General features: G+C 44.0%; 1 protein-coding gene across 2 annotated transcripts; it reads left to right on the top strand.

Moving 5' to 3' along the window:
* Positions 1-2,261: 2,261 nt before the first annotated feature.
* On the top strand, positions 2,262-16,649 carry LOC144669966 (cytochrome c oxidase subunit 5A, mitochondrial-like). 2 transcript variants are annotated; one of them, XM_078532259.1, is made up of 5 exons: positions 2,262-2,496; positions 9,265-9,381; positions 9,959-10,080; positions 12,846-12,970; positions 16,004-16,649. In XM_078532259.1, exons 1-4 carry the CDS (start codon positions 2,403-2,405, stop codon positions 12,957-12,959), a joined length of 447 nt encoding a protein of 148 aa, XP_078388385.1. In that variant the 5' UTR covers positions 2,262-2,402; the 3' UTR covers positions 12,960-12,970; positions 16,004-16,649. The 2 variants fall into 2 exon arrangements, with proteins under 2 accessions (XP_078388385.1, XP_078388384.1); XM_078532258.1 differs by having other exon boundaries at positions 2,282-2,496; positions 16,008-16,141.
* The last annotated feature ends 641 nt before the right edge of the window (positions 16,650-17,290 follow it).

The following is a 17,290-nucleotide window of genomic DNA, read 5'->3' as shown; positions in this document are numbered from 1 at the left end:
AGGCATAGACTATTTTCTAAATGGGGAGAGAATTCAGAAATCTGAAGTGCAAAGGGACTTGGGAGTCCTAGTCCAGGATTCTCTTAAGGTTAACTTGCAGATTGAGTCGGTAGTTAGGAAGGCAAATGCAATGTTGGCATTTATTTCGAGAGGACTAGAATATAAAAGCAGGGATGTGCTGCTGAAGCTTTATAAGGCTCTGGTCAGACAGCATTTAGAATATTGTGAGCAATTTTGGGCCCCGTATCTCAGAAAGGATGTGCTGGTCCTGGAGACGGTCCAGAGGAAGTTCACGAGAATGATCCCAGGAATGAAAGGCTTAACATATGAGGAATGTTTGAGGACTCTGGGTCTATACTCGATGGAGTTTAGAAGGATGAGGGGGGATCTGATTGAAACTTACAGAATACTGAAAGGCCTGGATAGAGTGGACGTGGGGAAGATGTTTCCATTAGTAGGAGAGACTAGGACCCAAGGGCACAGCCTCAAAGTAAAGGGAAGACCTTTTAGAACAGAGATGAGGAGAAACTTCTTTAGCCAGAGAGTGATGAATCTATGGAATTCATTGCCACAGAAAGCTGTGGAGGCCAGGTCATTGAGTGTATTTAAGACCGGGATAGATAGGTTCTTGATTGGTAAGGGGATCAAAGGTTACGGGGAGAAGGCGGGAGAATGGGGTTGAGAAACTTATCAGCCAGGATTGAATGGCAGGGCAAACCCGATGGGCCGAATGGCCTAATTTCTGCTCCCAAGTCTTATGGTCTTATGTGACAATGTCACAAGAGATGGGACATGTTAATAAATATCACAGAAAGTTTATTAAAGTTTTTTAAAACCGACGTGAAACCTCGTCCCGCTGGTGGATGAGGTTTCATGTTTTTTCAGAAGCCCGCCAGGGCTCCTGGCCAGCCCGCCAGCCTTAAGGTTGGACGGGCAGGGCCTTTAATTGATTTAACTACCCTGTCAATAGCCTCAATTGGCCATTGACAGGTCGGCGGGCGGACAGCTGATTTCGCTGTGCCCCCGCCTTCCTGAAAATTTAAATGGGGCGGGATGACGTCAGGGGTTCCTCCCGCGTCATTTTCGCGTCGGCGAGCGGGCCCCACCCCCAACTCACCGACGGAAAAATTCTGCCCCATATGTTTCAATAACATCACCTCTCAATCTTCTAAACTTCAATGGATCAAGGCCCAACCTGCCCAGTGGAGATGGTGGTGTAGGGGTAATGTCACTGGAACTAGTAATCCAAAGGCCCAGGCTAATGCCCTGGTGACAGGAGCTCAAATTCCACCACAGCCCTAGTGGAATTTAAATTCAATGAATAAAATCTGGAATATAAAGATGGTCTTAGTAATGATGACCAAGAAATGATCACTTTTACTTAGTTCTGTTGAAGAGTCATACGGACTCGAAACGTTATCTGTGCTCCTCTCTGCAGATGCTGCCAGACCTGCTGAGTTTTTCCAGGTATTTTTATTTTTGTTTTGGATTTCCAGCATCCGCAGTTTTTTGCTTTTAAGAAATGATCATTGACTGTTGTAAAAACCCATCTGGTTCACTAATGACCTTCAGGGAAGGATTCCTTACCTGTCTGGTCTACACGTATCTCCGGACCCACAGTAATATGAAATAAAAACAGAAAATGCTGGAAAAGCTCAGCAGGTCTGGCAGCATCTGTGGAGGGAGGAACAGAGTTAACGTTTTGAGTCCAATGTGACTTCAGAACCACACTGATGTGGTTGACTCTTAACTTCCCTCTGAAATGGTCCAGCAAGACACTTCGTTCAAGGGCAATTAAGGACGGGCAGCAAACCGTGATGCCCACACCCTATAAAACAATAAATAAAAACCAGTTCTGATGAAGAGTCATATGGACTCGGAACGTTAACTCTGTCTGCCTTCCTCTCCGCAGATGCTGGTCAGACCTGCTGAGCTTTTCCAGCTATTTTTGTTTTTATTTTTAAAAAAATAAAACCTTTCCCTGTCAGATAGCCCTCATCATAGGAATCAGTGATGTAAAGGAAACTGGAAGCTTTCATCCATCACTATCCATGGCCCCAGGCAAAAGTGCATTGTGCCAACAGCACTCCACCCACCTGGGCTAGCCTGGCGCCAGTATCAAACATGGCAGCGCTGGAGTCGGTCACAGCAGTGGAGGGCGGGGGTGCGCATGCTCCGTCTGGGTGAGCGTGGGGGGGGGGGGGGGGGGGGTGGGTACGCGCATGCTAAGTCTGGGTGAGCGTGGTGGGGGTGTGGTGGTTACGCGTTGACGTCCGCCGACGGCGGGTGACGTGTGTCGGCGGCGGAGCGCTCGAGATTCTCTCTCGGTTCCGGCGGCGGCGGCGACGATAGCGGCTTCTCCGCTCCTCAGTCTCTCTCTCTCCCCCCCTCACACCGGCAGCATGTTCCGAGCGGCGCTCCGATACAGCGGCACCGGCCTGGGCCTGGCCGCATGGAGGCGGACAGCGGCGGCCCGGCGAGGGCACCCGGCAGCGGGTAAAGTCAAAGCGCAGCGGCGCGCGCGCGCGGTCCGGACTCGGGGTTATTTCACTGTCCGCTTTATATTTTAAACTGGAATCTCTTTCTGTACCGGGGCGGGGGGGGGGAATCTACCACCTCCCCCCGCCCCTCAACACCCCCTCCCCAACACCCTCCTCAACACCTCATCGCCGATCCTTATCCCCAGTCAGTCCACATGAGCTGCTCTCCTGCTGTCCGCCCGGCAAACCCATGTCCTTGCAATGACCCGCCCGCTACTCGAGGCAGGCTCCGGGCCTAGTGACATTGCACCCGGGGGGGGGGGGGGGGGATGGATGGTGGGGGTTGGGGGGGCAGGGGGTGTGTGGAGGGGGATATGGGGGGGGGTGTGTGGAGGGGGATATGGGGGGGGTGTGTGTGGAGGGGGATATGGGGGGGGGTGTGTGGAGGGGGATATGGGGGGTGTGTGGAGGGGGATATGGGGGGGTGTGTGTGGAGGGGGATATGGGGGGGGTGTGTGGAGGGGGATATGGGGGGGGTGTGTGTGGAGGGGGATATGGGGGGGTGTGTGGAGGGGGATATGGGGGGTGTGTGTGGAGGGGGATATGGGGGGTGTGTGGAGGGGGATATGGGGGGGGTGTGTGTGGAGGGGGATATGGGGGGGGGGTGTGTGGAGGGGGATATGGGGGGGGTGTGTGTGGAGGGGGATATGGGGGGGTGTGTGGAGGGGGATATGGGGGGGTGTGTGGAGGGGGATATGGGGGGGTGTGTGGAGGGGGATATGGGGGGGTGTGTGGAGGGGGATATGGGGGGGTGTGTGGAGGGGGATATGGGGGGGTGTGTGGAGGGGGATACGGGGGGTGTGTGGAGGGGGATACGGGGGGTGTGTGGAGGGGGATATGGGGGGGGCGTGTGGAGGGGGATATGGGGGGTGTGTGTGTGGAGGGGGATATGGGGTGGCGTGTGGAGGCGGATATGGGGGGGGTGTGTGTGGAGGGGGATATGGGGGGGGTGTGTGTGGAGGGGGATATGGGGGGGTGTGTGGAGGGGGATATGGGGGGGTGTGTGGAGGGGGATATGGGGGGGTGTGTGGAGGGGGATATGGGGGGGTGTGTGGAGGGGGATATGGGGGTGTGTGTGGAGGGGGATATGGGGTGTGTGTGGAGGGGGATATGGGGGGGGTGTGTGTGGAGGGGGATATGGGGGGGCGTGTGGAGGGGGATATGGGGGGGCGTGTGGAGGGGATATTGGGGGGGGCGTGTGGTGGGGGATATGGGGGGGGGCGTGTGGAGGGGGATATGGGGGGGGCGTGTGGAGGGGGATATGGGGGGGGCGTGTGGAGGGGGATATGGGGGGGGCGTGTGGAGGGGGATATGGGGGGGGCGTGTGGAGGGGGATATGGGGGGGGCGTGTGGAGGGGGATATGGGGGGGCGTGTGGAGGGGGATATGGGGGGGCGTGTGGAGGGGGATATAGGGGGGGCGTGTGGAGGGGGATATGGGGGGGTGAGGGGGGGAGATGGGGTGTGTGGAGGGGGGTTAGGAGGTGGGGGGGGGAGAAGGGTGGAGGGAGGAGCTGAAGTGGGAGGTGAAGGGGTGGAGCAGGTGGGCTAAAGCAGGGGGTGGTGTTGGGGGTGGCGTTGGGGGTGGCTGCAAAGCCCCTTGGCATCAAAAACCCTCCCTCTCATCCCTCTGGGCACGTTGCATTCACTTCCTCCTGTATTCGCAGGAGTTTAATAAGATAAAATGCAATCTCCTTCTGTGGTTAAATAGTTTTTAAGGTTGCATAATTTACATGAAAACCATGTTTCATGAAAAAACATGAAAATCAAATTTCAATGGGAAAACATGTAGGGTGTAAAACTACAGTAGATTTGTAGAGTGTCTTCATTGGAAAATCATAATGCCTTCACCTTATGCCACTGTGTGCAATTATTTCAGATTTGGCTCGTTGTCTTAATTATTTTCTGTAACAAAAACTAGCTTCTTAGTAATTAATTGGATCACCCCCTCCCACCCAACATCCATTCCAGAAACAGGTATTTGGTGCATTTTTAAAGCAGTTGAATTCTTGGATGTGGAGTGAAGGATAATTCAAGGTCACTTGTATATTCTATGTACCCAGTTAGGAAGGTCTATTTGCAGATGTTGCAGGTACTGATTTAGACCAAAATTGTCAAAATGTGCTTCAGTGTACAGTACTGGAATACAAATAATGGAATGTGGGGTTAAAATGGGTGAGACACATCTTGGGTCTTTGATCTTGACTGGACTGACAATGTCTAGGAGTGTGAGAAGGGCCACAGTTAGATTTGAGGCCGTATTCACTTTGGCTTCACTTTGTGTGCTCCTTGGTTGATTACCAAGAGATAAGAGGGTTATTCCCCATACCGTTTTGAAGGGAAGGAAGCTCCAAGATACTGTAAATTTTCCCAAAGGAAGTGGTTGAATCACATATGACTAATCGTCTCGGGCTGTTCAATAGAATTAAATGTATACAGTGCCTTGAGTTCTTCTACTTTGTGCTTGAATCCATTTTGAAGGTGGGCTCGTGCATTGTACTTTAACTTTAGAAAATGGATTTGAATTTAAGCCTGAATTAATGGCTTTAAAACTTGAGTTTAAACAATGAGTGAAACTATTTTGGAAAGCTAATCCATATCCTGATAGTCTGAACCTGGAGTGCATGAGTTGCTTAAAAGATGGCTATAATTGGTTCTAAAATTGCGGTCTTGCTCATTGAGAAATGTGAGTGGTTTTCTAAGATGGCTTAGATATATTGGACAGGGTCGCAGCTGTAGTTGACCTTTGCTGTTGCTTATCTAAGAGCCTTTAAGCGATAGTAGCACGTAGTCAATTGCAGAGCTGCAGTTCTTGGTGTCTCGGTTTCCATCAATTTGTAATAAACCAATTACGTTGTAGTTCCATGAAAATTAGTCAGTGGATGTGCTATCTGGTTCTGGTCCCTGGTTCAGTTCAATAAAATTTTGGGAGCTGGTCCTATAGTAACACTAGGGTTCTCCAAAAACCTTGGAAACCTGCAACACTGGGGATTGCCCATTGAAAGCAGTGTCAAAAGGGGCAGGGTGATGCACAGGGGTCACACTCCTGAAACTGGATCGTAAGTCCTACAAAATATGGTGGCTGCTCTTGATGCTGTAACTAGGTACTATAAGGGAAAATGTTCCATTTACCAGTATTTGACACCTCATCTTGATGGCCAGAGAAACAGGATATTGTATGCAAGTTTGGCAAAGTTGGTTGTAAGTTATTTGTATTTCCTTGTACCTGATAGTCCACCAGTGTCGCAACTTGCTGCAAAACATGGGGCTGGTGAAGAGTTCATTTCTACATGGTCTTCTGAATTGGCCTGAGGGTATTGACGCATTGAACAAACTGGACTTGGTGGGGTAGAACTTTGTAGCTATTTGTCCTTTGTGTTCAATCCTCCTTTAAGAAAACTGCTTTGGTGTTCAGTTCTGGGAAGCTGTTTATGGGCTTGGCTCTATCAATTATTAATTGCCAAATAGGTAACTTGTGGTGAAAGCAGGTCAAGATTAGTTTAATGTTGCTCAGCTTCCTGTAATGTAGCATTCAAAATGAAACTAAATCCATGCTGCTTGTAAGACAACCCCAATAGCTGCATCTCTAAGCAATGTTTTGGTTTCTTAAGTGTTAATGTAGCATTTGGACAATTTTCTGATTGATAGTGTTCACCGTGTCCACTTTTTGACAGCTCTGCATTATATTTACTGGGAGCCTTACTATTATTTCCAAAATGGCGCACCTTTTTCAATTTGCTTTGGTTTCTTTTTAAGCTTGCCTAACGTAACATGCTGGCCATTTCATCAGGTAAAAAGCTGCATTGGTGATCAGAATATAGAGGTTCCTCTTAATTCCTGTGCATGATGGAGTACAGAGAATGAACAGCAGAAATGGCTTCCTGTTTTTGATAATAGCTGTCTCTTGAAGCAATCGCACTCCTCTCTGTTCCTCTCCCCGCCCACCATTGGTTTCTGCCCTCATTTCCTCCATTCCATTCAAGTTAGAGTTTTTTGACTGTTACCTGTCCATGTTTTGACTTGCCTTTAACAGTTTCATGTGCCTAGTTCATCTTTTTAACAGAACACTGTTGTTTCTTTCCCGCCTGACTGACTGCTGGGATATGCATGTCCTTTAAGCAATAGCTACTTTAATGGCCAACAAATGTTAATGCACTCTTATTTCTTCCCTTCCCTACAATAATGTAAGATTGGATGCTCTGCGGTGTCCTGTGTGACTCTTTGCAACCATGGCACCCTATTTGACCTTCAACTGAGTTAGTGACCCTCTAACCTCCATCACCAAGGCTGCCTACTCCCAACTCCTAGAAGTCAATTTTTTAAATTCTCATGCTTGTTTTTAAATCCCTCCATGGCCTCTGCCCTCCCAATCTCTGACCTCTTCCAGCCCAATGGCCCTCTGACATCTCTGCAGTCCTCCAGATCTAATCTCTTGTGCATCCCTAGTTTAATTGCTTCACCATTAGCCCCTCTTCTCCTGAAGAGCTTCCTTAAAACCAGCCTCTTTGCACTCTCCTAATACCTGTTCATGGGATTAGATTTACTCCTGTTAACACAATGGGAGGTTGAACTCTGTTAAAGGTACAGTGTATTTGCAGATTCTTTAGATTATCAGATCCTCTTGATATTATGACATTGTTATTTAATCCTACATAGGTACTTGGCACCCAGATATTTGCTGTGGGTGGAAGAGCATAGAAAACACACATTTTATGGCCATGGTACATGTAAAACACTACAAAAAGACTGGAATATGGGGTGGGGGCTCCTAGCAGTCAAGTTATTTTTAAACATCTGTAGGAGGTGTAGATAGCAGGTCAGCCTTAATTTCCAAATGTTAAATTTTTGTATTTATGTTCATTTGTACCCAAAACACACTTTTTCACTTGAATCTTCTTCAGTTAGAAGTGAAACTACTTCGATCATTTGAATAGAATTTGACCCAACATGACAACACTCTTTACCTTGTCCGTTATATGGAAATAATATGGCTTTACTCTATTTTCAAACGCAACGTGTCAACATCCTGGGGGCTACCATTGACCAGAAACTGAACTGGACTAGCCATATAAATACTGTGGCCACAAGAGCGGATCAGAGGCTAGGAATCCTGCGGCGAGTAACTCACCAGCTGACTCCCCAAAGCCTGTCCACCATCTACAAAGCAGAAGTCAGTGGTGTGATGGAATACTCCTGGATGAGTGCAGCTCCAACAGCACAAGAAGCTTGACATCATCCAGGGCAAAGCAGCCTGCTTGATTGGCACCCCTTCCATAAGTATTCACTCCCTCCACCATCACTGCACAGTGGCAGCAGTGTGTATCATCTACAAGATGTGCTGAAGGAACTCACCAATGCTGCTTAGGCATTACCATCTAAACCCACGACCTCTACCATTTAGAAGGACAAGGGCAGCAGGCATATGGGAACACCACCGCCTGAAAGTTCCCCTCCAGGCCACTCACCATCCTCACTTGGAAATATATCGCCGTTCCTTCTCTGTCACTGGGTCAAAAACTTGGAACTGCCTCCCTAACAGCACTGTGGACTGCAGCGGTTCAAGAAGGCAGCTCACCACCACCTTCTCAAGGGCAACTAGGGATGGGCAATAATTGCTGGCCCAGCCAGCGACGCCCACATCCCGTGAATGAATAAAAAAGGAAAAATGTTTGTAGAGTGCAACTGGAGATTAGGAACAAGTTTCTACTGCTAATGTTCCTGAGCTTTCTAGAAAGTTTGTTTCTCCCATATCTTGGTGCTGATTTGTGAAGGCTATTAATCAAAATTGACCATTTTAAATGTGTAAACTTTAAATGTTCACTTCAAAAGTCAAGGAAAGATCCCAACTTTTTCTAATACACAAGTTTGTAACCTTCAATTAAACATTCACTTTCAGCATTACCACATACAGTTACATATATTGGCTTCCTGCTTTCCTTGTGGAAATCTCCTGTCTGGATTGTGAACTTGTGCGCCTGGGACTATTCTGCAACTGATGCTGGCTTTAATATGATTGGCCAGCAGAAGTTTAGCTTCCAGTGTTGGCAAGTGTTTACCCTACCACTTGGTAATTGAACTTGTCATTCTCTATTCTAACCTGTTGCTCATCCCATTCTACTATAACCGTGCCTACTCCTGATTTGATCAATGGTACTTGAGGGGAGGGGGTGTTAGATCAGCAGCTGATCATCTTCATTCTTAAAAAGGAAAGAAGACGCATTTCTCAATACAGGTAGATATTGGTTTCGAGAATTGAATTTTTCTCAGGGGAATGTTTTGCCGTTATTTTGATCACCAGTTTGTTTTTAATTTATTTTAATTTTACTTTAATTCTGCAGTAACTCTGCATCTGTATATTGATTGTCTAATCATCCTGAAAACCTTATCTTGGAAAAATTGTGGTAGCTTGTTTCACAGGATGAATTAAAACTCTGAAATATCAATGTGTTTACATATTGAGGAGTGAGGGAGTGGAAAGAAACGTTACCTTGCTGCTAGGAGATGTATGCTTATAAACGCAAAATACTGCAAATCTGAAATAACTAAAAATGCTAGAAAAACCCAGCAGATCAGACAGCATCTGTGGAGAGACCTTTCAAGTCTGTATGACTCTTCTTCAGGTGTATGTTTATAATTAGTGTTGATTTTGGTTTTGGAAGCTGGAAGAGATGTTGTAAGGGGTTTGATGTATGGTGTTCGGACTTCAATGTGCCTTCTCTCTGACAGCTGCCCTTGCTTCACGCTGGTACTCACATGGCAAACAAGAAACTGATGAGGAGTTTGATGCTCGCTGGGTCACGTACTTCAACAAGCCTGACATTGATGCTTGGGAGCTCAGAAAAGGTAAAAAGTAAATCAGTTTGGAGGATGCATACTTAAATTACTGACTATAAAGCAAGGATGTTTCAACTTAACACATCAAGTCGGTCATAGATTTTAAGAAGCTCTCATTTTTGCAGGGCCAATGGCCCAGCAATTTGAGGTGATTCGCAACTTGCATAGCATCTTACTTGCCACAAAATCCTGTTTTATTTTACACACACTGAACTCATAATTTTTCCCTAAAGTTCTGGGCCAATGTGACACTTGCAATCATCTGGTCAAAATTAGTTACTTTGTACTTATTTTACCTTGGTAATTTTTCACTACTGTTTTAGACTTCAAGCTTTTAAGGCGAGCTTGAAATCATCTCATAACTACTATTTGATCTGTTCCCTTTTCAACCGTTAGTGCTGTTCTGCACTATGGTCTCTCCTCTTCCTTAGTCGCTAATGTACAGTCTTTTTTTTTCAAATTCTCCAGTTTGTTTGTAAAAAGTTGAAAGTTTTGGGCATTCGTTCTGCACTTGAAGTTTGACGTTGCTTTGAAAATCGACCATTTTGTACAGCCTGTTCTAGTTAACGTCTGTTTTATTTGACAGGAATGAATACCCTTATCGGATACGATCTCGTACCTGAACCCAAAATTCTCGATGCTGCCCTGAGAGCATGCCGTAGATTAAATGACCTAGCTAGTGCAATCCGCATTCTAGAAGCAGTGAAGGTCAGTGGAACTGAAAAGCCCTTTCCCACCATTCTTGCCTGTTTTGTAAACTTGAAAATTTGAAAACAAAGGATGGTGTAGTCTTGATTAGTTGCTGAAAGCAGGAATGTCTTTACCTTCTGGAATTGATGTTTTTTGACTTAGCTGTTCTGAAAGTGCAGCAATTGTTTTTCCTGTTCAAACATGCACCATTTAACTATCTATAATTTATAAAGAGCCTAGTATGCAGCCCACATTGTCCCGCTAATTTCTAAACATAAAAGGTGCAACATAAATGCAAGTTGTTACATTCCTGAGGCCTATTTCTATCTACATGAACCATACACCTGCTGTTTAGTGCTCTGTTCTCTGAGGTAGACAGTGCTGTGCCTCCCACTTGAAGCCTTCTTGGCTTTTCACCTCTCCTGGCTGTCCTTAACACCAGTTCTCATCTCCAGACCATGCTAGACTTTTCCCACAGCTAGTTCCTAGGCCATGCTGGAGAAATAATTAGGAATTCCTCAGATCGTGGGAATGCGTATAGGGATTCCTTCTTTGACATAAAGAAAAGTTATAGTCCCAAGCCATCTCTGGAAATTTAAGAATAAAAACAGAAAATGCTGGAAAAACTCAGTAGGTCTGGAGTTTTTCCAGCATTTTCTGTTTTATTTCAGGTTTCCAGCATCCACAGTATTTTGCTTTTATCTAGAAATGTAAGGTTCCTCAAATGAGTTACCAGTTAGCATCACCATTTCTTAATATCAAGGAGCACTTAGACTAATGATTACCCTCCCCTACTCCAATGTTTGCTGTTGAAATAATGTGCTCTTTTGGTTCACTGCACTAGAAGCTGTTTTTCTAAACCTACGAGCATGGGGAAGATTTTCTTCCGCTCGCAATCATCTCCATCATTTTCTTGATGTCCCATCTGTCTTATCACTCCTTCCTTGATGCCCATTCTTGCCCACTCCCTCTTGCTGTGTCTCTCAGCACTTTTCTTCCCTATGCATTGGCAACTACCCGTGTCTTTTTTCTCACTCATTACTACTGGGTCTCCTCTCGGCAAATTTCTTTTGCTGTGCTTTTCTAACCAGCAGCCTGCCATCCTACCAGTGCTTCCCATTCACTGCTGCGTTCATCCATCCACCACTACCACCCACTGCCAATCTCGTCCAGCACTCTGACATCCTGGAACTAATGGCAATTGTAGTACACTTCAACCATGATCTAATTGAATAGCGGAACAGACTTGTGGGGCTAAATGGTCTTGATCTGTTCCTATATTTCTCTGTAGCCAACTTCCAAAATCCACCTAGCTACACTACTCTCAGCTGCAGTCGCACCACAGACAATGCTCCAAGTCTACCTCCAACATATCCAAATCCTGGAATATCTTCCTCTGTCTCCTGAACTTTTGAAATGGAAAGGGAGCTGATGATTTTCATACTTAAATCGATGGCATCATGTTAATTAATTCTTTCCCTACAAATATGCATTGTAGGATTTGACCTTTAAAATCCCACTAAAATGCTAACAATACTGTGTAACAAAATGCAGTTTAACTTCAATCACTGTAGTTCAGTGTGCCTGATATATTGCATGTTATATGGGATGAAACAATACATATGTTCTGCCAGAAGATGTGCAGAGAATTAGAGATTCAGCATGTCAGATCCAAAAAAAAAGCCCCTTTTTATTTGCAAAGCAGAATATTGCTCCTACCGTGTCATTCACAACTGAACATTAAAACTCTTCAGAGGAGAAATTGTCATCCTTGCCTGGCTTACATGTGACTCCAGCCCCACACGATGTGGTTGATCCCTTGACCCCAGGGCAACCAGAGAAGGGTAATAATTACTATGTCGCCACACTAGCCACATGCCAAGAGCAAATTAGAAAGTAACGCAAGCCTGGACGCTCATTGCTTTGCTGAGTGTAAAAGACCTCGTTAATATTCTTGACCAACATTCTTCCCTTGCATGCTGCCAGTGAAAATGAGCTCTTGGGTCATTTATTCATTTGCTGAGCTCACGACAGACTGCACTTGAAAAGTAACCTACTGGTTGTATGAAGTACTTGGGGACATCCTGAGTGTGAGACAAGGTGCTTTGTATACACCTGCCCTTGTGATTTCGGTGCAGTTTGTATAACTTGTAGTACATTATTGCTTGAACTGCTTATACTTTTAATAATAAAGATTCTCTAGACATTTGCCTTACCCATCAATTGTACTCCTCCTGGATTTTTTAAACGTTGACAAACCTAAGATAGGCTATTAATGCTGTACAGAATAGATGATGTTTCAATAATGGACTTGCTTTAGGATGTTTTCCTTGTCTCTTTTGAGACCATCATACTGCAATAGTTCAAATGGGTCCTGAAAGGCATTGCTCAATTGTATATCCCGTAGATAGTTTGTGCTATCAATGGATAGTTAATGTCCCATGTAGATGCCATCTTATCAGAAGACGAGGAAATGTGGATGCATGTTAATTCAAATAAAATCATTTCAAACCTTTTGATTTTATCTTCCAATTTTTTTGGGCAGTGGGCGGATGGCTTTGACGTCGGGGTGAATTTAGAATAAGTTGTATCTTCTGTATGTGAATTGCTGGTTTGATTAGATTGATGCAAGCTCCTTTCTCATTTTTCAAGTCTGCTGCCAGGCTACGGAATGCTAATTTAACAGTACAAGGAGCTGGATGCCATATTGCAGTTGTTAGACTTCTTCAAACATAAAATGCATAATGTAGTTGAGTATAAATGTGACTCCTTACACTTTTCAGGACAAAGCTGGCCCTCACAAAGAAATCTACCCTTACGTTCTTCAAGAACTCAGGCCTACGTTGACTGAACTGGGTATTCCAACTCCGGAAGAGATTGGTCTAGACAAACTATAACATTATACTTGGTGAGTTTAGAACAGCCTTGATTCTTTATTTACCTGATCAGTTTGACTTGTCAGCTAATTCTAAAATGGCTTATGGAGACTTGTGAAGTATAAATTCTGTATTTGTATGGTAGTCTTAAGAATAGAATCATATGGTGGATTGGCTACTGAAAACTGAATTGGCAGCTACTATATTTTGTAAGTTGTGTAGGATCTATTGAAACAAAGTGAAATATAAATAGTGTAAATGCATGTTAGTTGTGGAATTGTTAATTTGCATTTTGAAGGAAAAGATTTGCTAAAACTTTTTTTTTAAAGTGACAGTTTGAAATATTCTGATTAAACTTGGTGTTTTCTTGATGCAGTTGAACAGTGCTTTATTGTGGGCAATACTTTCACGGTTTTGTTAAAGTTGACACTTAAGGCATTTTATCTGTTGGCACCCACTCAGTTGTAGAATCTTTGTCTACTTGATCTACTTCATCCACATTTCCGTTCATGGCAGATGAAGTTTCACCTAGAAAAAAGGGTGGCTGTCAGAATGAGTGCATACACACGAACATGTGAATTAGGAGCATGAATAGGCCATCGGCTCCTCGAGCCTGCTCTGCCATTTGATAAGATCATGGCTGATCTGCTTGTGGCCTCAACTCTATTTTTCTCCCCTCTGCCCTTCGATTCCCTTGTCAGTCAAGAATCTTTGCAACTCATGCTTAAAAATATTTAATGATACAGCCTCCACTGCTCTCTGTGGAAGAGAATTTCACAACTAATGACTGAGAGAAAAAAATTCTCCTCCTCTCCACCTTAAATGGGAGGCCCCCTATTTTAAAATGTCCCCTAGATCTAGCCTTTCCCACAAGTGGAAACATCCTCTCAGCATCCGTCCTGTCAATTCGCCTCAGGATCTTGTATGTTTCAATAAGATCACCTCTCCTAAACTCCAGTGGATTCAGGCCCAACCTGTCCAATCTTTCCTCATAAGATGACCCCTCATCCCAGGAATCAGCCGAGTGAACCTTCTCGGCACTGCTCCTTATGCGATTACCTTTTATAGAGAATTCAGAAGGAAGTGCAAGGAAACCCCTTGGTATGGACCATCTGCAGCTCCCACACATTTAAGACTATCAAAATGTGTTTCAAGTGTTCCTAGTGCGCTTTCAAACAAGCAAAAATGGTGGAAAGCAGACACCGCTCTTCATTCTTGCTCAAGTGGAAAAGCCTATGGCTGCTTTCAGCAAATGGACACACTACTGAAACCCTTGATGTGGTTACAGGTTGCAAACTATGCTAGAGTCAGAAGCTTCATTACACAACTTGATTAGTTGCTTGTCTGTTTCTTTTGAAAGAATGTTGAATTGTGAGCTAGCATTTATTGGTCATTTTTTCCACTTGTGTTCCAGTAGAAAATTCTGTTGTCTTAAAGGACAGAGAGTGAATCTGACCTACCTTTTTTTAAAAGTGTGCTGTCATTTGCCCTGGTCAATTGTTCTCGCTGTGTAAAATGTAACTTCTTTAGTAATAGTGAGTTGCCAAACTACTTCTGGGCCTAGTACTTTTGACGAGTTTTGATGTTAATCTTGATTCAGTTTAAAACGTTCTGTTTTGCAAGTGTGCAACTTCTCTAAGAGAGAGCATCATGTCTGCTTTTCCATTAGACCTACAGAGTAAATTCATCAAGGTCCCTTTCTCAGGAAAATTCTGAAAGCAAGTACAACATGCATCAGAATCTAGAAACTCATCTCTTAACACCAGTGGAGAATATCACTTTGGATAGAAACTAGATACATTGGATCTAGCTACACACACACACTTCCACAAATACTTTAATATCTTATAGCTTTAATCATTCCCAGAATCCAGGCAGTTGAGACGTGAGCTATTTTACTGGCAACTTCTTTTCCATTAATGTCGCCATAATTGTCCGAGTGATCCGGCAGCCCTGTCCTATTTATAGATAGTGCTTCATCTATTTTGCACCCAGTTCCTTGAGTTCATGTGGCAGCCATTTCATATTATTGCTCATCCATTGCTTAGAATGGCAGCCTATCATGCCTAGCTTGTAAAAGCTACTTGGAAAACTGCTATTTGCTCACCAGCTAATTCCTTGCTCAAGTTTCAATGTGGTTCTTAACAAATGAATGAGTTCAAATTTAAAACCATAATTGCTCTTGAAGTCTTTATTTTTGCATTGTAGCAGACCTGCCTTATCTTTAGCATGTGGTCGTTTGCCTTTAAGAAGTCATGGTACTACATCTGCTTTACTTTGAATGGATCCACATTTGTGTTCTTGATTTTTTTTTAAATCGGTTTAGTTTTATCTATTTTTTTTAAAAAAAAGAAAAATAGTTTCCTAAGCAGAGGCTGCAGCAATGTGTAGTGGAAAGGGCCTGCTTTCACCACGCTCCGGCAGGGAAAGTGGGTTGTGTTCTATATGCTCTGATGAAGCCATGAGGTAATCTGTAGTGTTTTAATCATTTATACCTGATATATTTGGAGCTGATAACGTCTGCTCAGGAGGATGGGTCATGTTTCTCCGCCTGTACAAGAGATGAGCTATTAAATTCTGTTGCATGATACATGAGCTCAATGCCCATCTTCAAGTTTATGCCCTCCGAACTCCACGTTCTGCACTACTTGTACTTGTGTGCACGCCGAAGCTTTACAAATCTATTGTCGGCATGTTCTTCATTCCGTGCCTATAGTTGCCATAAGCCCCAAGCACCAGAATGCCCTCTCTAAATCTCTCCCCTTTTGAAACACCTTTAAAAACTACCTTTAAGCAAGCTTGGCCATCTGTCCTAATATTTTATCTGACTTGATGTCAAATTGTCTGATAACACTGCTGTGAAGCACCTTGGGACATCTTACCATGTTCAAGGATGCTATATAAATGCAAGTTGTGCATAGAAATAATGCAAAACCTGGTTCGACTTCTCACCCCACCCATTCAGATGGCATTGATTTCCAATTCGTGTTTCAGTTGAGTTCAGTATTTGATGGGCGGCAAAATTAATGGACTGAATCTAACATTGTGCAATATTTTTCTTCCAGATAGTTTTCTGACCTTCGTCCGTTGATTGTACATGATGCGAGATGCAACCTAAAATATTACTTGATTGAACGTTTGAAGACTGTTCTGTTAAATGTATTATGTCTACCTGTGAACTTAACTCAATAAAGAATGGGATGAAACGCTTAGTGCTAACAGTTATTGAACTGAACATTTGTGTGACTTGTAATTGTTCCAAATCCACCTTTGGACTACCAGCAGTACCAGGTAATTCCAGTCTCTGAAGTATCAGCCTTTTAAGTTTAGTGTTCATGCCAACACAGATGCTAATTACAGTGACATTCATATTAGGTGTAGCTTTAGTTACTACTGCTGTGAGGCCGTTACCATTCAATAAATTGCTCAGGCTGATTCTAAAGTGAAACTGAAATATTTCTCCAGCTGGAACTCCTAATCAGCAGCACATTTTTGTATACTAAGTCTGCAGTGGGCTAAATAACTGCTGTTTCTTCTGTCTCGAGCTGAGATAGCCCCCACTTGCAGTTGGTGGTTTCCTTTGACAGTTACATTTTCCATGGAATCCGATTAATGTCTTCAATTTATTGTGTTGGCTGCACTGCTTAGATTTGGAGCTGTGTCCATTGGTAATTACTTAAATTATTTTTCAATAAAATTTTAATACTGCTTAATTCATCGTCTCTTTTAAGCATATTGACCAATTGGATGGAAAATATGCTATTGTGGTTGAAGCTATTCTGACATTAGAAACATTGGCTACTTTATAAAGCTAGAGAACAAAATGAACATTGCCTTTGAACATTGAGAAAGAATCAGTCAAACTGCTTTTATCTATTCTTCAATTCTCGTCGCGGCTACACGACAGTGCTTAATAAAGGTGTCTTTTTTTTCTTCAACTGGTAAAAGTTTCTGAAGACTAGAATCCCAATCCACTACCCAGAGGGAAATATTTTGGAGCTTGGGGAGTTTTGGGTCAGCTAGACAATGAGGTAGTGAAGCTTGTAAAGTGGTCTTGATATAGAATGATGCAGCATAGCAGGAGGTTATTGGGCCCGTCATTCCTGCACTCCTTTTTTAGAAGAGCTAGCGAGTTTAGTCCCATTTCCATGCATCTTCTCCATAGCCCTGCAAAGCTTTCCTCTTATCCAATTCCCATTTTCGAAGGTTGCTATTGAATTTGCTTCCATCACCATTTTGGAGGTTCATTCCAAATCAAAACTAGATGAACAAAAAATACTCTTCCTTGTGTCACCTCTGATTCTTTTGCCAGTTACCTTACATACATCCTCTGGGCACGAACCTTGCTTCAA

This window comes from Cetorhinus maximus, chromosome 30 (genome assembly GCF_964194155.1).
Source record: "Cetorhinus maximus chromosome 30, sCetMax3.hap1.1, whole genome shotgun sequence".
Classification (NCBI taxonomy): Eukaryota; Metazoa; Chordata; class Chondrichthyes; order Lamniformes; family Cetorhinidae; genus Cetorhinus; species Cetorhinus maximus.
This window is presented reverse-complemented; position numbering and strand designations above follow the sequence as displayed.